Genomic DNA, 22,315 nt, shown 5'->3' with positions numbered 1-22,315 from the left:
CTGGGACCATCTCCCTGGGCTTTCAGGCACCGCTGCCCTGCACAGCAGCACCGCCTGCTCAGGGCCATGCCTGAGACCACATCCCTGGGCGAGAGCAGATGTCTCTGTGTATGCCCCAGCTGGGGCAGGCTGCTGTGACCCTGGTGCAGCAGGAGGTGCCTGGGGAGCCCCCAGGCCAGCAGCCTGGTGCTGGGGACAGGGACTGGCCCCGAGGGGCTGCCAGGAGTGGGCAATCAGGGTCCCTGTGAGAGAGGAGCAGAAGACACAGGGAGACACTGGCCTCTGTGTCCTCATGCCATGGCTGGCACCTGCCCTGGGACAGACTGGCAGGATGAGTCCCCTCTCTGCCCACCAGCATATGCTGTGCTTTTCAGAGAGGCTGTGGCTATGGGGTGAGTGCCCAGAGCTCTGCAGCCCCCTTTGGGTGGGCAATTGCATGGGGCCAGCCCAGCGTGGGCTGCTGTGTCTGCCTGGGCTGGGGAGAGGGCAGGGGAGGTGGGCAGAGCTGGGGGGGCTGGGCTGGGAAGGGCCTGGGAGAGGGAAACACCAGTGAGAGCTCAGCTGTGTGGGTGTGCAGGGTGGGGGCACACAGCAGGGTGGTCCTGGTGCAGACCCAGGGGTCATGGTGAAGCAAGTAAGGTACGAAAGGACCGGGACTGAGGGGCAAGATCTATGCCGTGTTCCCTGCACACCCTCAGAAAGCTGCAGAAGGGAAATTTTCCCCACAAATTCCCAGACAATGCTCATTTCCATGTCTGGTCATATACCCCAGCCACAATTAGGGACCACTGCTGCATGGTTACCTCTATCCTCCTCCGTGGCCCATCAATACCCAACTCCATCACCGTTTCTAAATATAAATGGAGCCACTTTCCTACTGACGCTTGTTACACACAAGTCCCATAGCTCTTGCCGCAGTTGGTCTCTCAGTGAAGGCCATTGTCAGACACCTCCAACAAGATCACGTTCTCATGGCTGTGTTCGAACAAATACTGATTGAGATCCCACCAGCTGGCCTGGGTCCAGCACTCCAGTCTTTCACTCGGAACCATTTCTCAAATAATACTCTCTCAGTATCTCTGTTCATAATGTGCTCCACGTCCCAACCATCCTTCTGGCCTCTGCAGGACTTGCTCTGATGTGTCAGGGTCTTTCATGTGCTGCGGAGCCCCATTGTGGGCTCAGCGGTCCTCATGTGGTCCTGTGGTGGGTTAACCTTGGCCAGTGGTGAGACAACCATTCAGCTGCTCTTTCACTGCACTGACTCAACAGGACAAAGGGAGAAAATAAAGCAGCAATGCTCATGGGTCAAGATAAAGACAAAGAGATCTCTTAATGATTCTTTTCATGGCCAGAGATGTGTGGTCTTGCCAAAAATTTATGTATTGCCAAGTAAAAAAATGTTTGGATTGTGAGATACAATGGCAGGAGAAGCAATGGGAGACAAAGCCTGACTCTTCTGGGGGAATCAGTCTCCTTGGCGTCCACTGGATATGTAAGCAAGGATGCCGGAAGTCCAGGGGCTTGTGGGCAAGTTCCCCAGACTAAACAGGTGGCCCAGTCTGATGTTCACCTGTACCTGGGACTCCCCAAAGACAACAATCTGCTCAGGGATTTGAAGACCAGTGCCACCTTGGTTGTAGTAGTGTGCAGCTGTGGTGTCCCTGATGCCCAGGCACGTGGGGAAGGAGAGCAGCAGAGCACAGCCCAGGACAGGAGGGAAGGAGAACCTGGCCTGCTGAGGGCACTGGCAGGTGGGATGCCATAGGGGCAGGGCCCTGAGAGCATCCCTAGGCCTTCCTGGCCCTGAGCAGCCTCACCAGGGGCCTCCACCCAAAGCTTTGTCCATGGCTTTGGGAGGCCATTGAAGCCAGGCAAGAGATTCAGCCCCAGCATGATCTGTTCTGGAGGTCACCTTAGAGAAGTGTTTCGGTCTTCTTCGGGTCACAACAACAGGCACAGCTTTGCCTGCCCATGGACCTTGTTGGTTCGGAATGTCAGCATAACTTCCCAGCTTCATTCTGAATGGGGTTTGCCAATGATATAAACCATGGCCCTCCAAGTCCTGGGGACTTTCTGTTGCCTCCCTTCCTTCCTCAACTCCTTCACAATTATACACATCTTCCTTGCTGTAGTGGCTTGTCTCTGGCCAAAAGCGCAGCAGCCACCCAGCCGCCCTTTCCCCCGCTCCCTCCCCAGTCAGGGCCCAAAAATGAACACAGTCACGGACAGGTGGTCTAACAAGCGATGAGTACGGGACACACAATCACTTCCCGCACTCTCTTGGCAAGGCACCTCTTCATACGCTCCAGGGCACTGCTGGATGCTTCTGCTACCAGGTCACGGGCTGGGATTGTGTTTTGCCTTCTGTCCCCCAGCACCACCAGGGCCTTTTCTGCACAGACACTGCCCAGCCAGGCAGGTCCCAGGCCCTGCAGCTGCAGGGTGTTAGTCCATCCCAGGGAGGTGCAGGCTCTGCCCTTGGTCCGTCCTGCATCTGTGCAGCTCCTGACAGGGCGGCCATTCCACCTGCCAGGGTTCCCCTCCATGGCATCCCTAGGGCACAGGGATGGTCCTCTCAGTTTGGTGCCACCGACAGACATTGTGAGAGTTGCCTCCACTGGGCCCTGTGTACAGCTCCTAAAAGTCACAGTGTAGGGTACAGAAGAAACCCCTGTGCTGCCCACACTGCCCCAGTATGTCCCACTGCCCTCCAGGTGGGGTGTGAGCCCTTCCTCACTGCTCTCTCAGCCTGACCATCCAGCTGGGGTTTTACCCATCTTTTTCTGTATGCACCCAGAGTGTCACGGCCTCACTTGGGCAGATAAACACTGATGAAGACCATGGCCAGAGTTTTGCTGAAGTCGAGGGAATGACATCCACTGCGGAGATCCTCACGCACATCTGCAGGCTGTCAGGTCTGTGAGGTGTGATTTACCCTTGGGAAATCCACCTGGACAGTTACCAGCTCAGGTGCCAGAAGTGTGAAGTGAGTTTTTTTTTTTATTTATGACACTTGATCATGCTTCACATTGCTTGGAGATTTGAATAATTCTTCTGCACCTGAGTGCAGCCAGTCCTCTAAGGCAAACAGGTGGGGATGGTGCAAAGGAGCTGCAGCACCCACCTGCAGAATTGAGGGGAGAAGTCTGATGTAAGGAGAAGAAATGTAAGTCCCAGGGGACAATGAGAAAAAGGGTGGTCTTGGGGACATTCAGAGCAAGATTGTCCATCCTGTGTCAGACCTCAAGGGACTGTGTTTCCTACCAGTCCAGACCTCCTGAGGAGACCCTCTGCATCATTATCACTTGGAGATTGCTGCTAGAACCTCCCCTCTAACGTAACAAGTAGCAAAATATAACCTATGAAATATAATTAATTATTTTCAGGTGCACTTTGAAATCTTCTCCCTTATCTACATGAATGGAACAGATTCAATTAGCTGCACATGTCTTGAAGACTTGAAGGAAATGACAAAAAGGCAAATACCTCATTAGGGCATTGGAGGCTCCTGTCATGAACCTGAGCTACTGAGAGCAGACTGAACCAACCACTGAAGGAATGTAAGTCAGAAGCAACACTGAAAATACCTTCAAACATTGATGGGTCCCGCTGAGGGCCATTGCTGACAAAGCGTCCCCATGGACTCGTTAGAGTAGCTAATTAGAGGCCAGACCTGCAGGTAGGCAAAGGCACTGTGTCAGTGGTTGTAATGCTGCAAAATCCATTTTTTTTTTTTTTTTTTTTAATGAAGCAGAAAGGCCAAGCCCTGACCCCCAAGCCCTTGGAGGGCAGAACAGAAGACCCTCCAAATCAAGTTTCATGTCACAGGCCTTGATGACATGGGCAACTGCCATTGCCAGGGGGACAGAGGCCCCAGCCCCCAGCTGGGCCATTCAGCCTTGCTGCAGCCCTGGGCCATCTCCACTGCAAGTTGCCCTACACTGTCCATGCTGGTACCACCTTCCACTCTGATGGTTGGCACATTTATTTCTTTCCCACCCAGCCCTCACACCCGCATTTCTCTGCCTTTTCTGCAGTTTCTCCCCTCATCCCTGCTTGTTCCTTAAAACTCAAAGCCATGGGACGATCCAGGCTCCCTCTGGCTGAACTCTGGCATCAGAGGGCAACCCTCCGAGGGACATTTCTTGTTCCTCACATCCAATCTTACCTTTCCAAGCAGCACTTTGTGGTGGTTTTCTCTTCCTGCCGCTATCAGGAATCACTCCCTTATCTCTGACATCTCTGACAGCCCCCTTCAAGCAGGTGCATGCTACTACTGTAGTGCCTGAGGATCCATTTTGTCGGTCTCAAGAAGCCCAGCACCTTCAGTCTCTCTCCACAGGCTCCAAACTCCATCCAGGCAGGTATCCTCCACAGCCTCTCCAGTTTTTCCCCATTCCTCCAGAATGAGAAACCTCAAAGGCCAGACACAGATAATCCGGATGTGGCCACAAGAGTGCTGTGTCAAGGGGGATGGTGCTGAGTCAAGGGGGATGATCAATCCCTTGTTTTGAGAGGCTACGCACCCCCTAATTCAGCCCCACATGCAGATGGCCTTAGATGTGCTGAGCATGCACCAGTAGCTCATATGCATCCCCCATAATACTCAGGCCCTTCTCCTCCTCAGGTTTGTACCTCAGCCGCTCAGGTGCCCTCACAGGTGCGGTTATTCTGCCCCCACTAAAGGGCTGACCACGTCTACTTGGAAAACCTCTGAGGTCCCAATTTCACAATCGCAGTGTTTTGGAAGTTGCTACTTGGGCCAGCTTTTGATATGTGCATGGACATGGCTCACCCTGCCCTGTGGTGCCTCTGGCAAGGTAACAGCATAAGGAACTGCAGGACACCACAGATAACGAAGGGAGGCAGTGCTTCAGTGGTATTGCTGACCTTGGCAGGCATTCCCAAGGTGAACAGCTCAGAATCCCCAAAGGAAGACAGACAATGTCCAGGGAGAAGAAGCGGGCTGCTTGCATGGGAGAATACAAGAGTGGTCAAGGAGAATCAACTGTGCATGGGAAAAGAGCTACAAAAGAAGGAAAGGGTGAAGAACGGGAATCAGTCAGGGCTGTTTGGGGGTACCAGCCAAGCAGCCCTGCATCTGAGCTACAAAGCTTGGAGTGGGAAAAGAACGTCGCAGGTCATCTGACCAACTTTCTGTTAGGCTCCAACAGCTGCCGGGAACCAAAGTGTTTCCCTCCAATCATGAAGGCAAGATCCATGGTGGATGGAGATCCAGAATCATTCATGCTGGGAGGAACCTCAGGAGGTGTCCAGGCCAATGTGTTGATCAAAGCAGAATCAGCGATAGGGTGAGAGCGAGTAGCTCAGGCTTTCCTTCAAGTGGGGCTTGAAAAGCTCCAAGGATGGACATGGCACAGACTCTGTGGGACATCTGCTCCAGTGCTTGACTGTCTTCATGGGGAGAAAGATTGTCTTCCCTTGCTTCAGCTGATGACCGTTGGCCCACATCCTCCCATCATGCACAACAGGCAAGACCCTGGCTGCCTTTTCTTGCTGATATGGCCCAAGAAGACATGGGAAGGCTGTTATTAGGTGTCCCCAAACCTCCTCTTCTCCTGGCTTTGCACCTTTCAAATAAGGCCCACGGCATCCTGGGCTGCATTAGGAAGAGCACTACTCAAGGTTCTGTGAAGGTGATCTTTCCTCTCTACTCAGCCCTGCTACAATTTGTCTTGCTGACTTGCCCTTGATTTCTACTTTACCAACGTTACCCATACTTGACTCAAACGTGCCGTCCAGAATTTTCACCACTCCTGCCTTGTCTTTTTGTTCAAAACAACTCCAGGAGAGATTTATCACTATGTTGGTCAGGGATCATCTTCCACCTTCCCTTCAACCAAGGCCTTCAAGTACAGGTCCCTTTCTCTAGCGGTATAAAGGAGATGTTGTTCTCCTTCTAACCTTCATCAGGAGGTTGAGAGAATCTGAGCAGACCTTTGCACATGGAGGAGTTAGTGATGAGTATAACGGAAAAGCTGAGCAGGCCTGTGCTGTGCTCCATGTACCTCTTGGCCTTCAGGCTGAGCTGTGCTGAGTGTGTCCCTGGGTTGCAGAATAAGCCATATTGGAAGAAGAAATCTGCAGGAAGCTGCTGGTGAATGGCCAACCCCACGCCCTTACCTTTACCTGGGACTGCAGTTACCAGCTCCCAAGTGAACATCTCCTCTTAGAACACGAGAAGTGATGACTAGAATGGGTTTCCCTGGCAGAAAACACTTCAAGAGCTGACAGGAGCAGTGTGGGATAAGCCTTCTGCAGGCAGGATCTGCACAACTTGCTGCACCACTCTCCCAACGCTGGAAACTCCGTGTTCCCGGCCTCGGAAGGGACGGCATACAGCTGACACGGTTGTCTCTGTGTGTAGAGAGTTTGCTCTAACCAAGGCCATTTGAAATGACACTTTGTCTCAGAGTCCAAGTGCCTTTCTTACTGCAGCCATAACCGGCTGGGCTGCTGATGGCCAATCCCCCAAGGAAACTGGACACTCCAGGGACCTCAAACTCACCTTCATGGCCACGCGCCTCCTACTGGCCTATGAGCTTCTCAGATGTAATGGATGTCGTAATGATAGCCCAGATCATCAGCCTTCTTGTGGCTTCGGTTACTCCTTGGTCAGCGGTTCCTGAACTGGAGAAGGCAGTGATAAAGAGATGCACGGGAATGGAAGAGATGGGCAAGGACCCTGCAGGTGCCACGAAGGCTTTGCAGGAAGAAGTGTGAGGAATAGCCCCTACAGCTGTGCAAAATGGAATGGCATTAGATATGAAGCTGGCGTCTGAAGGCAGAGTCTGTGCTGTTGTTAATAGCAGTTGCGGTGTATATGTAGGTTAAAGTGGGGGAATTTCTACAGATATAAAAAAAAATTTGGGAACATCCTAGTATTTGTCATGAATCCCAGAAAGTTGAGACCTTCTATGGAATTCAAGAAATTTGGAATACACTGACATCCGGGTTTCCTGATTTACAGCTGTGGGTTAAGAAGTTCGTCTCAGATGCCTTTCTCCTCTTCCTCTGTGATCACTCCAATCCATTTTACCTATGTAGCCTCTGCTATAAGGTTCAGAGAGGGAAAGTTGGACTGTCTTTCAATAGTGACTCTAATATTCACTATGGGCAACTCTTCAGTTATGGCAATAGACTTCATGGGGATCTGTATGAAGTAAAAATAATACAGATGAGAAATGTATTTTTTAGTTATTAATTTCTAACCCACTCACACACACACCCCCCCCTGAAAAGTAATCCCTCTTTTATTCCTGTGTACACCCCGTTCTATAAGGAAAGCAGCCAATTATTACTGCCAAGAATTTGCTATATTCAGCTGCAGAGATGGTTGAAGAAGTCTGATGTCAAGTGATGTAAGTCTCATGAGGCTGAGGACAAAAATATTGAGGATGGAGAGCTGAGGAGCAAGGCTGTCCACGCGGTGTTTAGCTCCAGGGACTGATTTTCCAACCTGTCCACACCTCCTCAGGAGACACTGTGCATCAAGAGCAATTGGAAAAGCCTTCTATCATTTCTCCAAAGTGCTCATTACCTGCCTTCCTCTTTCACTGTACTGCTGAAACTTATCTCATTAAGTGTAGGAGCCAAACTTGAAGACCAGATGTCCCTGATGGAAGAGACATGGCTCGTCAGGGCGTTCTGCCTCTTCATGAGCCCAGGGTATCTGTGGTGCTGTGGACTTCAGGTGTTCAGAGAAGACTGAAGAAACCTCTTGAGAACACCAAGTCAGAGGCAAAGCCCACAGCCCCTGGAAGCGTTAATGGGCCCCGCTGAGGGCCATGGCTGAGAAAGCCTCCCCATGGCCTTGTTAGAGCCCGTCCTTGGAGGCTGTGAGTGCAGGAAGGCAAAGGCGCTGTGCAGGCAGCTCTGCTGCTGAGCAAAGCCTTGGCTTCCTTGATGAAGCAGGAAGGCCAAGCCGTGACCTGCAGTCTGTGGGAAGGTCGATGCTGTCCCTCACACAGAGCTCAGGGCTCTTCCTGGGGACCATGGAAGGTGGGCATCCAATGCCCAGTGAAGGACAGCAATGGCACAGCAACTTCCAGCTTCCCCATGGGGCTGCAAGGAGGCAACGATGCCCCCGTGCTGTGAGGACATCATGTCTTCTCATAGCCTTCACTGGTAGAGACAGATGCAATAGCCAAGGGGACACAGACCTGGGTTCTGGTGGTGCGTTCCAGCCTTGCCAGTGCCCTCTGCCATCTCTATTTCAAGCTGTCCTGCATGGTTGGAGCCCTGCCCCTGTTGCCCTGCAGGCTGTAGGCACCATCTCGCTGCCCTGCCTTGCTCTCACCCCAACATTGCCATACCTTCGCTGAGGTACCTCCACTCTCACCGGCTGTTCCTTGAAACACAAACCATGGGCTGATCCAGGCTCCCTCTGGCTGAGCTCTGGCACCGCAGCAGGACCCTTGGTGACAGTTCTTCCTGCTGTGGTCCAGTCTCTGCTTTCCAAGTTGAAACTTTGTGACATTTTTTCCTCTCTCCTGCTGTTTTCCACTGCCTAGGAAAGGTTTACCATCTCAGAAAATACCCTTCCAGCAGGGAACGCAGCCAGGAAGCCTTTTCTTATGCTCTGCTCTCTCACCAGAGAGAAGGAATACTCACATGGTCTCCCAAACCACGTAACTGCTGCTGGCCTTTCAGCTTCTCCCAGGGACGTGAACAAGCCCTGTGCCTGCTGCTGTCCCATCATGTCCCCAGGTGCAATGGACATGACAACCGCTATCCCAGCCCTTCTCCTGGATGGGGCCTATGGGGTCCCTTGGCAGAGGGACTGTCCCAGCCACGTTCCTGATGCTGGCCTGTCACCTCCAGAGGCAGAACTGACCTCACAGGCCCCTCACAGCCAGGCACGTCCTCCTGCATGAGGAGCTCCTGAGACCCAGTTGCCCTCCTAATACCACACCCCTCCATCACCCTCCTTTTGTCCAGGGATATGACCACAGAAAAACAGGCTTTTTTTTCTCAGATTTATCAAACACTTTTCCCCCAAGACATTAGAGTGGAGAAACATTCAGATGAGCTCCTCTGTTTGTGTTAACACATTCTATATATGCTCTTACACCTCTGTGGTCTGTTTTTCAGGTTGGACTGACCTTTAACTGCGCAGCTGAGGCAGGGTCAGCTAGAACAGCCTGCTCAGCAACTCGTTTAGGTAGGCTTCCAATACCATAGAAGCACAGAAACAGAGAATCATTGAGGTTGGAAAGGACCTTAAAGATCATCACATCCAACTGTAACCTGAGTATCAGTAAATCATCACTGAACCATGTCCCAGAGCACCGCAACTGTGTAGTTTTGAAACAGCTCCAGGGCTGGTGATTCCACCACCTCCCTGGGCAGCCTGTTCCAATGCTTGACCACCCTTGCAGTGAAGATGTTTTTCCTCATATCCAATTTGAACCTCTCCTGGTCTAACTTGAGGCTGTTGCCTCTTGTCCTGTCTCTTGTTATTTAGGAGAAGAGACCTACCGCCACCCATCTACACTCTCCTTTCAGGTACTTCTAGAGAGCAGTAAGGTCCCCCCTGAGCCTCCTCCTCTCCAGACTGAACAAGCCAAATCCTCTCTGCTGCTTTACAACAGACCGGGGCTCCAGACCCTTCACCAGCCTTCTTGCCCTTCTCTGGACATGCTCCAGCACCTCAACATTTCTCTTGAAGTGAGGGGTCCAAAACAGAAACACAGTGCTCAAGGTGTGGCAAGGTCACCTTGTCCCAGAAGGAGATCAGATTCATCAAGTAGGACCTGCCTTTCACAAACCCATGCTGGCTGGTCTTGACCTCCTGGTTGTCCTGTGCTTACTGTTGGATGTTGCTCAGGATGATCAGCCCCACAACCTTCCCTGGCACTAAGATCAGGTTGACAGTCCTAGGAAGGATCCTCTTTTCTACGCTTCCTTCATGTGGGCACCACTTTGACTAACCCCCAGGCTTCTGGTGCCTCCCCACTTAGCCAGGACTCTTGACAGTCACCCCTGTGGTGATGCATTAGAGAAACAGACCAACGATTTTCACAGTGTTCCTGGGTCACGAGATGTCCATAGCCAAGGACACTTTCCAAAGCATTTTGTCCTCCCTGGACATGAGGTTCACCTGCACCACAGGTCCTCTGGGGCTGCAGAGACAACACAGACAGGCATGTCCTCTCCTGCCAGCACTGCACAGTCCAGCCCTTTGTCCCTCTGGTCTTCAGGACAGCTGGGTTTGCTCTACTTAGGGACATTGCATTTCACCGTTACAGTGCCACCTGCCAACCACCCCAGTATGCTCTGCAGCAAAATTTAGCATGCATTGGACTTTGGGTACTTGGTACCCGCTGGTTTTGTTACATGTTTGATCTTGGCCCTGGTGCCACAGCTGAGGTCCAACGCATCCCTTCTCTGCCATAAAGAACCTAAATCAGGGAGAGCAAGGGGCCAAACTCTTATTTAACCAGCCTGCGGAAGCCTTAGGATCAATGACCTCACATCTTACTGGGGACTTTAATGACCCTGTGGGTTTACGTGGCAAGGGTTTGGGAGTGGCCATGGGGTTTGTAGGGCTGCCAAAGGTGAGAAGAGGTCAAGAGTTGGCCCCATGGCCAAGAAAGCCACATTCAGCTGGCTCTGAAATGGACCTGCTACTTCCCTGAGCTCATAAGAAATTCTAGTGGCACCTCTGTGAAAAACCAATGGAAGAAAGGACATAACACAGTGTGCAGCATTTGTAAGAGAGAGGCGTGAGAAACGGGGCACAGGAACAGCCCTACAAACACCAAGTGAGTGAAGAAGGAGGGGGGGCAGTGAGGGAGAGGCTTGGTGGGCTCATAGAGGCCAACGGTCAACCCACTGACCCCGATGTTCACAGGTCAGCACAGTGACAATGTTCCTTTAGGTGTCTGTAGGTTCTTTACATCAGCATTTTAGCACCACTGCCAGATGGGCCAACAGCTGTGATGCTCACCTGGATCTGAAACCCTGCGTCACCCCTGTCCACCTTGGCTCTAGGAGCAAAGAAATGGTGGAGTCTCATCTCCCAGGGGCAGTGAGGCAGGAGAGCAGCAGAGTGCAGGTGCCAGGCCTCAGAGTGGCAGGCTATGGCCAATGCTGGGAACTTTTACTGGGCAGTATCACTCAAGGGAGAAGAATTCAGTGCAAGTGGTAGCAAGGAGGCCATGAGGCCCAGGGCCAGAGGACAACTCGCCTTCGCATAGGCCTTGGTGGCAGAGACAATGGCCGTACGCAAGGCGACAACCCTTGGGTTCTCTTGGTGACTTCCAGCCTTGCCCGTGCCCTTTGCCTTCCATCTCACGCTGTCCTACGCTGTCCCACAGCTGCTGCTTTTCCCCGGCAGGCTGCAGGCACCCATCTGGCTTCCCCACCTTGCTCTCACCCTGCCCTTGCCACACATGCACTGATGTCTGCCCACCCTCACACGCTGTTCCTGCAAACACACACACATGGACTGATCTCATACTCCTTCTGGACAACGTCTCCCACCACAGCACAAGCCCTTGAGTGACATTTCCTCCTCCTGACCTCCAGTCTCCACTTTCCCACCTGCACTGGGTGACAGTGCTTCTCCCTCCTGCTCTTCCCTACCTCCAAGGAAAGCTCCACCACCTGGGAAACCACCCTTCAGGTGGGCATCCCGACCCATCACCCTCCTTGTGGCCTTTCCCCTGACCATGCCACGGCCTCACCGCGCTCTTCCAAGGCTGCGAGCCTTTCAGCTTCTCGCATAGGCACGAGCAAGCGGTGTGCCTGCTGCTGTGCTGCCATGTTCTCAGGCAGCAGCGACGTGACAAGCAAGAAAGAAGCCCCTCGGTGGAGTGAGCCCAGGTCCTTAGGCAGAGGGGATCTCACAGCCCACGTGCCACCCAGGGGCCTTCTGCTGGCCTGCCCGAGACACGGGCAGATGGAGCTTAACAGCACGTGTCCCAGCCATGAGTCAGGGGCTGCCCTACGCGCTGTTTCAGGCAGAGGTGACCTCACCGCCCCTTTCCCAGGCACATTGCTGCTGTTGGGCTGTCCCCTCCGCAGGCAGAACTGGCCTCACTGCCCCCGTCACAGCCATTGGCTTCCTGCTGGAATGTGAGTCCCTGAGACACAACTGACCACGAGATAGCGTCCTCAGCCGTCACCCTCCCCGTGGCCCAGCACCCAGCAGATGAAGGGAAGCTTCTCTCAGCCAATTTATCTCCACTGATGTCCCAACAATGGTTTGAGTGCACAAGTGTTCCCCAGAGGAACTGCCTTATCTCACTTGGTGCATTGGTACATAGCTTGAGGTTTGGCTCTCCGTTTATCCTTCTTGCTCCCGCTGTTATGAACTGAAGGAGCTCTCTAGGGAAGTGAGTCAATGAATCCTGAAATAACTCAGGTTGGAAGAGACCCCTTAAATGCCCTTGTCCTGCTATCGTGCTTAAGGCAGGGGGAACCAGATGGCATGTCTCAAGGGCTCTGCCCACTTTGTCACCATCTACAAATGGGCCAAAAAGCCATTCTGTCAACTTATCCAGGGGGTCAATAAAGGCATTCAACCCCGTTTACCCAAGTGCCTGCACTGGGGGTTGCCACTAGTCAAAGGACACCAGGAAGACTAGACAAACTGCTGACATTCGGACTTGAGCCTCCAGCCAACTTCTCACCCACAGTGTCCTCCATTTCTTCACTCCAGAAGTCACCCATCTTTTAATGGATGAAAGGAGAAAAAGTCAAAACCCTTGCAAAGGTCAAGGTACAAACCATCCCCTCCTTTCCCCTACACATAAAGGTGCAGCAATCCCTTTTGTTGTCCCACAATTACCTGGAAATGGCTGCAGGAGTATTTCCACCGTCATTTCCCCAGACACTACGGTGAGGATGACCAGCCTGTATTTCTCCCAATTGTCCTTCTCGCTTTTCCTGAACAAAGGCTGGATGTCTGCCTTTTGCCAGGACCCCAGAACCTCCCTGATTGCTCGGACACATTTGAGGGCACCATCCAGAAAGGGTGCCATGATCACACAGAGGCACTTGCAATGAGCCTGCCCAAGGCAGGTGAGATGAATCTCCCTGGGACAGTGGCCTTTGTTCCTGCAGTCACACACAGGAACAGCGGCGCCCTGGGAGGTGTCCCCACCTCAGCTGGCCTCATGCACTGCTGGCGTGGTTGAACCCCAGCCTCACGCACACAGGGGTGCTCAGAGGCACGAGCCCGTCCCTGGCACGTGCGGAGGCAGAGCACTGCAGCAGGCACAGTGACTGCCTGGCCTCCTGCTGCCCCTGCCAGAGGCTGGCAGCACCTCAGCCCGGGGGTGTCGTGCCCTGCTCGGCACCTCTCGGAGATGGCCCTCGTCATGAGCAATGGGCACGGGGACCTCGGTTCAAGGAAGCACGTTGCAGTGCTGCATTCAGGAGGTTTCCACAAATCCAGAACATTTGATGGAGGCCAGCACCGTCACAGAGTGCCCATTGTCTGCCCCTGCCTGCACTCACAGGACTGCCATGCAGCACGGCGGTGAAGAAGCTGCCAGAGCACTCAGGTGTTACACCAAGGCAAGGGGTCAGAAGGGGAGTGTGTCGGTAGAAGGAGGACAGTATTGGAGACCCAAGGGCTGCTGTTCCCTGGCAGTGCTGCCATGCCAGGAACTTTTCCCCCTCCATCTCTGCACACAGAACATGTCCCTGCAGCTCCAGAAAGGCCTTGGAAGGAAGAATCCCAGGAAACATATAGTTGCTTAATGACCCTTAGACAAAGAGAGAGCAGGGAACCTTCAGAAAAGAATATCACAGAAGAAATTAGAATGGGGATGACAACTTTATCAGAAATTAAATACCACAAGCAAATACGACAAATTCAGAAGACAGTCTGGGTCTGTGATGAATTACATTATAAATGCTATTCATAATTTTATTCCTTCAGAAAAACATCCAGCTATCAGTTTGCACATTGCACCCTTGAGTTCGTGGTTCCTCATGCTGTAGATGAGGGGGTTCAGTGCCGGAGGCACCACCGAGTACAGAACTGCCACCACCAGGTCCAGGGATGGGGAGGAGATGGAGGGGGGCTTCAGGTGTGCAAACATGGCAGTGCTGAGAAAGAGGGAGACCACGGCCAGGTGAGGGAGGCATGTGGAAAAGGCTTTGTGCCGTCCCTGCTCAGAGGGGATCCTCAGCACAGCCCTGAAGATCTGCACGTAGGACAGAACAATGAAAATGAAACAGCCAACACCTAGACAAGCACTAACCAGAATAAGTCCCACTTCCCTGAGGTAGGTGTGTGAGCAGGAGAGCTTGAGGATCTGGGGGATTTCACAGAAGAACTGTCCCAGGGCATTGCCTTGGCAGAGCGGCAGTGACAGTGTATTGGCCGTGTGCAGCGCAGCATAGAGAAACCCACTGGCCCAGGCAGCTGCTGCCATGTGGACACAAGCTCTGCTGCCCAGCAGGGTCCCGTAGTGCAGGGGCTGGCAGATGGCCACGTAGCGGTCGTAGGCCATGATGGTGAGGAGAGAACACTCTGCCGAAAGGAAAAAGAGAATCAGGGAGAGCTGTGCAGCACATCCTGAGTAGGAGATGTGCCTGGTGTCCCAGAGGGAGTTGGCCATGGCTTTGGGGAGAGTGGTGGAGATGGAGCCCAGGTCAATGAGGGAGAGGTTGAGGAGGAAGAAGTACATGGGGGTGTGCAGGTGGCGGTCGCACACTACGGCGGTGATGATGAGGCCATTGGCCAGGGCGGCAGCCAGGTAGATACCCAGGGAGAGCCAGAAGTGCAAGAGCTGCAGCTCCCGCGTGTCTGCCAATGCCAGGAGGAGGAAGTGGGTGATGGAGCTGCTGTTGGACATCTGCTGCCTCCAACCATAGGGTCCTCTTTATGGAGCAAAACCAGTGACAAGTCAGGCAATACTTCTGTAAAGCCAAGTGAAAGGCATTTCTCCTAGATGCGCCCCTTCTGCCCCATGTCCCCCCCTCTCCCGTTCCTGGGAGAGCTCCCTTCAGAGCCGTGGCTGGAGCTGTGCTGAGTGCTGGCCGAGTGTGCTGTGAGGAGCAGGGGCTGTGCCCGCTGGCTGCCCAGCAGTGAGCCCTGCTCTGCAGCAGGGGCTTCATGGGAGCTGTGGGGGCAGGGGCCAGTCCTGGCCTGGCACTGGCTCAGCCCAAACTGCTCCCAGCGCAGAAGGGCCTGTCAGCATCTGCTCCACCCGTGCTGAGCAACAGCCGCGGCCAGAGTCAGGTCAGGAGGGGTTTGTGCTGTGCTCAGGGAGAGCAGAGTGAGTGCTGAGAGGCAAGGGGACTGTCTGTGGCTTTGGGAGAATGAGGGAATCTGCTCTGTCCCTCCAGATCCTTCCCAGTTGCTGGATGAGAAGTTTACTAATGGTCTGGACCCCTTGGTCTAAAGGCTGTGCTGGGTGGGAGAGGAGAGCAGAGGTGCATTGCTCAGGGAAGGAACCTGCATGGCAGACCATGGCCAAGAGGTGCCCCCATCTCCCCTGCATCAGGGTTCCCCTCAGCATCTCCCCCCTCCCTGCCCAGGGCTCTGCTGCCTGCAGCTGTCCCTGCCAGCAGCTCTTTCTCTGGCCCCAGGGCTCTTCCCTGCCAGCGCTCACAGAGCCCAGCTCAGCCCCTGTGTGCCAGCTCTGCCCTGCAGCCGCTCTCTGTCTGCAGGCAGGAACAAACAGCTCCCCCAAAGCCTGAGGGAAAAGGAGAGCTGATGCTGGTTTCATCTGCAGCCTGCTGGGGAGGGAAGGCACTTGCTCAGCTCCCTCATCAACCTCCCTGTGATGCTTTCAGCATCTCAGCCCCTGCTCTGACCTGCACAGTTAAGTTTCCATTCCTACCAAGATGAGCAAGATAAAAGTGGCAGCAGAGATTCAGGCAAGAACAGACTCCAGCAGAAAAACCCTGCCATGAACGTGCTCATGAGAAGTCGCCTTGGAAATGACCTGGAGCTGTGAGCAACCCTGTCACATGCAGCACTCACTCAGAAGAACAGGGACCTTTTCCTAATGGGGGTCGTTCCTTTCTCTCCCACATTCTCCCCGCAGCCGCACGGGAGCCCCCCGGCAGGCTGAGAGCTGCCCCTGGCAGGCGGCAGAGCCCCTGCCCCAGCACACAGCCCCCGCGGCTGCAGGGACCCTGCTGGCAAGGACAGCCCTGGGCACCCCTGCCTGCACAGCCACCTTCACAGCCCTGCAGCCGGCCCTGGCACAAGGCAGCCCACATGCCCTGGCCCTCCCACGCTGCAGCAGGGAAGCCCTGCTCTGCAGCACACTGGCCTCCTCCACAGCAAAAGGCTCCCACACGGTCCCACAGGCTGGGGGTGCCCCAGCTGCTGCAGACCCGGCTAGCAACTGCAGAGGCATTGCCCTGCAGCCACACACTTACCGGCTCAAGGGCTCTGCAGATTTCTCCAGCAGGGAGCTCTCAGCAGCCTCCCAACAAGGTCTGCCTTTGAGCTCTCCCTGCCTCGCTCCTCTGCCCTGGGTGCCTGCAGGCAGTGCCTCAGCCCTGCTGCGCTTTGCAGAGGAGCTGCTGGTGGGCAGAGCTGTCTCTCTGCAGCGCTGCCCGCTTGCCAGGAGCTCCCTCCATGGCAGGAGCCCAGCCCAGCTGGGCAGCAGGGAGCAGCCCAAGGCAGCCCTTGCTCTGCCCCTCTGGGCTCCCTCCAGGTGTCCCTGGGGCTGCAGGGGAACCTGCTGGGCAGCAGCCTGATGCAATCACTCATGCTCCTTGCCTCACCTGGGGGGACACACTTATTTCCTGCAGTGGCAATTCTCTTAGGAGAAAAAGTTTTGTGCAGGAATACCAACTTTTGTTAACCCATTACTAGAGAGGACACCAGGAAGACTGCAGCAAAGGATCAAAGTACTCTTAAAGGAGCGTGTGTGTACGTGTGTGTCTGGTGGTTCTACAGGCAGTGCGGGGAGGATGTCCTCAGTGCTTCAGTTAGCCCTGCAGAGCCCATTTCAGCACTTCATTGCACAGTCCGAGGGCTCAAGACTCAGCTCTCCTTTGCCCAGGCCATGTCTCTGCTCTGAAGCAAAGCCTTTGCACCCACGGGCTTGGGGACACTTGGTACCAGTTGCCTTATGGCCAGGCAGAGCTGGGCTGGTGCCACAGCTGGGGGGCTTCAGCCCAGATGTGCAGCAGTGCCCTCAGCCAGGGGCCCACGCAGAGGCAGCTGGAGCCCGTCCTGTTGCAGACAGAGCTGTGACACTGAGGGAACCAAGTGCCAAGGCAGGTGGCAGAGCTCAGATCACCTGCTCGGCAAGGACAACAGCCTCCAACGGTTCCAACATTGAAAATGGAGTTTATGCTTGTGAGGCAATTCCAGGGCGCCCGAAGGAGTGTTCCCTCCTTCTGCACAGGCCACAGCCTGCCAGTGTGTGACCTGGCACCTGCACTCTGCTGCTCTCCTGCCTCACTGCCCCTGGGAGATGAGAGTCCACCGTTTCTTTGCTCCTAGAACCAAGGTGGACGTGAATGATGCAGGGTCTCAGATCCAGGTGAGCATCACAGCTGTTGGCTCATCTGGCAGCTGTGCTAGAATGCTGATGCAACGTACCTGCAGACACCTAAAGGGGCATTGTCACTGTGCTGTCCTGTGACTGTCAGCGGGTCGTTACTTGACCACTGCCTTACAGGATCCCACCAAGCCTCTGTCTCGCTGCTCCCCTCCTTCCTCACTCACCTTGATGTCTTTAGGGTTGTTCTCTCACATAATTCTCACTCCTCTCCATTTGTGTTTTGTCCTTTCTACCATAGGGTATCACAGAGGTGCCACTAGAATTGCTTATTGGCTCAGGTTTGGGCAGGGGCTGGTCCATTTTGGAGTCAAATGAAAGTGGCTGTTATGGCCATGGAGTCAGCTCTTGATCTCTTCTCACCTTTGCCAGCCCTGCAAACACCTCCAAACCACTCCCAAACCCTTGCCATGTAAACCCACAGGATCTCTAAATTCCCCAAGAAGATGTGAGGTTATTGATCCTAAGGCTTCCTCACGCTGCTTAAATAAGACTTTTCCCCTTCCTCTCCCTGATTTAGGTTATTTCAGAGCAGTTACCCTGAACCACACCTGTGTCACCAGGGCCAAGCTCAGACATGTAACAACAAAAATAATAATGGCTACCAAGTGTCCAAGGTCACACGCAAGCAAAATGTTTTGCTGCAGCGCATGCTGGGGTGGTGGGCAGAGGTCACTGTGAAGGTGAAATGAGATGTCCCTAAGGAGAGCAATCCATGCTGTCCCTGGGACCAGAGACATGCAGGGCTGGACTGTGCAGTGCTGCAGGAGAAGGCATTGCTGCCAGCGATGCCTCTGCAGCCCCAGAGGACATGTGGTTCCGGTGAACCTTATACCCAGAAAGGACAAGGTGCTTTTGATTGTGTCCTTGACAATGGACATCCCGTGATGCAGGAACACTTTGAAAATCACTGGTGTGTTTCTCTATTGCCTCACCACAGGGGTGACTTTCAACAGTGCTGGCTAACCGGGGAGGTCCAAGAAGGCTGAATGTTAGTCAAGTGGCACCCACCTACAAGAAGGGTAGGAGGGAGGATCGGGATAACTACAGGCCTGTCAACCTGATCTTAGTGCCAGGGAAGGTTGTGGAGCTGATCATCCTGAGCGCCATCACACAGGAGGCGCAGGAAAACCAGGAGGTCAGGACCAGCCAGCATGGGTTTATGAAAGGCAGGTCCTGTCTGATGAATCTGATCTCCTCCTGGGACAAGGTGACCTGCCTAGTGGATGAGGGAAATGCTGTGGATGCTGTCTACCTGGACCTTAGGAAAGCCTTTTGGCTCCACCTCCCACTTCATTCTCTTGGAGAAACTGGCTGCTCATGGCTTCGGTGGGTGTTCTCCGCACTGGGTTAGAGCTGGCTGGACAGCCAAGCCCCAAGAGGGGTAGGAAATGGAGTGACATCCAGGTGACGATGGCCCATAAGGAGTGGTGTTCCTCAGGGCTCAGTGCTGGGGCCAGTCCTGTTTCAGAACTTCATCAATGACCCAGACAAGGGGACTGAGTTCACCCTCAGTGAGTTTGCATACAACATCAAGTGGGGTGGAAGTGCTGATGTCCTTGAGGGCAGGAAGGCTCTGCAGAGGGATCTGCACGGGTTGGACCTTTCAAGTGAGTCCAATTGTATGAAGTTCAGCCAGGAGAAGTGCCAGTTCTGCACTTGGGTCACAACCCCACACAAGGCTACAGGCTTGGGGCAGAGTGGCTGGAAGGCTGCCTGGTGGGGAGGTACCCTGAGGGTGCAGGTTGACAGATGGTTGAACATGAGCCATCAGTGTGCCCGGGTGGCCAAGAAGGCCAATATCATCCTGTCTGGTACCAGAAACAGTGTGGCCAGCAGGACCAGGGCAGTTATCGATCCCCTGTACTCGGCACTGCTGACGCCACACCTTGAACACTGTGTTTCCATTTTGGGCCCCTCACTCCAAGAGTAATGTTGAGGTGTTTTAGTATGTCCAGAGAAGGGCAACAACGGTGGTGAAGGGTCTGGCTCCCTGGTCAGTTGAAGAGCACCTGAGGGGACTTGGGTTGTATAGTGTGGAGATGATGAACCACAGGGGGGATCTTTCTGCTCTCTAGAACTGCCTGAAAGGTTGATGTAGACCTGGGAGGTTGGGTTGTAGACCTGAAAGGTGGGGTAGGTCTCTTCTCCCAGGTACACCAGGAGAGGTTTAGTTTGGATATGAGCAAAAACATCTTCACTGCAAGGCTGGTCAAGCATTGGAACAGGCGGCCCAGGGAGCTGGTGGAATCACCAGCCCTGGAGGTGTTTCAAAAGTACATAGATGCAGTGCTTCGGGACATGATTTAGTGATGGGATTGGCCATCCTGTGGTAACGGTTGGATTTGATTATCTTTAAGGTCTTTTTCAACCTAAATGATTCTCTGTTCCTATGCTTCTATGATATCACAAGCCTACCTAGACCAGTTACTGAGCAAGTTGCTCTAGCTGACCCTGCCTCAGTTGGAGGGCTGGATTCAATGATCTCCAGCAGTCAGTGCAACCTGGAAAAAAAAGCCATATATATGAAAGATCGTATATCATGTGTGTGTCAACACATCTACGGAAGTTCATGTGAAAAATGTTTCTCCACTCAAATAGCTTGTGGGAAATGCATTTGATAAATCTGAATGAAACAAGGCTGCTTTTCTGTGGCCAGGTCATGGGTTAGAATGAGGGTGATGGAGGGGTGTGTTATGAGGAGGACAGCTGATTCTCAGGAACTCCTCATGCAGGAGGACGTGCCTGGCTGTGAAGGGGCCTGTGAGGCCAGTTCTGTCTCTGGAGGTGACAGGCCAGCACCAGGAACATGGCTGGGACAGTCCCTCTGCCAAGCTACAGCACAGGACCTCTCCAGGAAAAGGGCTGGGGTACAGGCTGTCATCTCCATTTTGCCTGTGGACATGACAGGACAGCAGTAGGAATGTAGCGAGGTCATGTCTCTGGGAGAAGCTGAAAGGCCTGCAGCAGCCATGTGGTTTAGAAGACCATGTGGAGATGACTTCACTTTTTTGAGGGGAAAGACCACCAAAAAAATATATTGAGTTAGGTTCCCTGCTTGGAGAGTAGTTCCTGAGGTGGTAAAACTTTCCTGGGTAGTGGGAAAAAAGAGGAGAGAGGGAAAATCTAATTTTTATATTAGACAAAGTCTAATGCTGAAGATGAAGACTAGCTATCGGGAGGAAGAACTGTCACTACAAGGGTCCTACTGCGATGCAAGAGCTCAGCCAGAGGGAGCCTGGATCAGCCCATGGTTTGTGTTTCAAGGAACAGCCGGTGAGAGTGGAGGTACCTCAGCAAAGGTATGGCAATGTTGGGGTGAGAGCAAGGCAGGGCAGCGAGATGGTGCCTACAGCCTGCAGGGCAACAGGGGCAGGGCTCCAACCATGTAGGACAGCTTGAAATAGAGATGGCAGAGGGCACTGGCAGGGCTTGAAGGCAGGAACATAAACCAGCTCTTTCTCCCCTTGGCAAAGGCAGCTGTTTCTCTCACTGAAATCTGTGAGAAGACACATTGTCCCATGGCACCGGGACATCGTTGCCTCCTTGCAGCCCCATGGGGAAGCTGGAAGTTGCTGTGCCATTGCTGTCCTTCACTGGGCATTGGATGCCCACCTTCTATGGTCCCCAGGAAGAGCCCTGAGCCCTGTGTGAGGGACAGCACCGACCTCCCCACAGGCTGCAGGTCATGGCTTGGCCTTCCTGCTTCATCAAGCAAGCCAAGGCTTTGCTCAGCAGCAGAGCTGCCTGCACAGCGCCTTTGCCTTCCTGCTCTTACAGCCTCCCAGGATGGGCTCTAACAAGGCCATAGGGAGGCTTTCTCAGCCATGGCCCTCAGCGGGGCCCATTAACGCTTCCAGGGGCTGTGGGCTTTGCTCCTGGCTTGGTGTTCTTGAGAGGTTTCTTCAGTCTCCTCTGAACACCTGAAGTCCACAGCACCACAGATACCCTGGGCTCACGAAGAGGCAGAATGCCCTGACGAGCCATGTCTCTTCCATCAGGGACATCTGGTCTTCAAGTTTGGCTCCTACACTTAATGAGATAAGTTTCAGCAGTACAGTGAAAGAGGAAGGCAGGTAATGAGCACTTTGGAGAAATGATAGAAGGCTTTTCCAATTGCTCTTGATGCACAGTGTCTCCTGAGGAGGTGTGGACAGGTTGGAAAATCAGTCCCTGGAGCTAAACACCGCGTGGACAGCCTTGCTCCTCAGCTCTCCATCCTCAATATTTTTGTCCTCAGTCTCATGAGACATCACTTGACATCAGACATCTTCAACAAACTCTGCAGCTGAATATAACAAGTTCTTGGCAGTAATAATTGCCCACTTTCCTTATAGAACGGGGTGTAAACAGGAATAAAAGAAGGATTATTATCGGGGGGGGGGGGGGGGGGAATGTTATAGAAATTAATACATAAAAAATATATTTCTCAGTTGTATAATTGTTAGTTCAAGCAGATCCCCATGAGGTCTGTTGCCATATCTGAGAGTTGCCCATAGGGAATATTAGAGACGATACCGAAAGACAGTCCAACTTTTTCTCTCTGAACCTTAAAGCAGAAGCTACATAGGTAGAATGGACTGGAGTGATCACAGAGGAAGAGGAGAAAGGCATCTGGAGATGAACTTCTTAAACCATAGCTGTAAATCAGGGAGCCAGGATGTCAGCGAATTCCAAATGTCTTGAATTCGAGAGAAGCAGTGAACTTTCTGGGACTCATGACAAATATTAGGATGTTTCCAAATCATTTTTATATCTGTAGAAATTCCCACACTTTAACATACATATACACCGCAACTGCT

The 22,315-nt window shown here is 53.3% G+C and overlaps 1 protein-coding gene across 1 annotated transcript; it reads right to left on the bottom strand.

Moving 5' to 3' along the window:
• Positions 1–13,775: 13,775 nt before the first annotated feature.
• On the bottom strand, positions 13,776–18,443 carry LOC308057813 (olfactory receptor 14C36-like). Its single transcript, XM_080411850.1, has one exon. It carries the CDS (start codon positions 14,838–14,840, stop codon positions 13,899–13,901), a length of 942 nt encoding a protein of 313 aa, XP_080267976.1. The 5' UTR covers positions 14,841–18,443; the 3' UTR covers positions 13,776–13,898.
• Positions 18,444–22,315: the final 3,872 nt, after the last annotated feature.

Source organism: Falco punctatus (genome assembly GCF_963210335.1).
Source record: "Falco punctatus genome assembly, contig: scaffold_33, whole genome shotgun sequence".
NCBI classification, from domain to species: Eukaryota; Metazoa; Chordata; class Aves; order Falconiformes; family Falconidae; genus Falco; species Falco punctatus.
The sequence above is the reverse complement of the archived record's forward strand: the minus strand, read 5'-3'. Positions and strand labels throughout refer to the sequence as shown.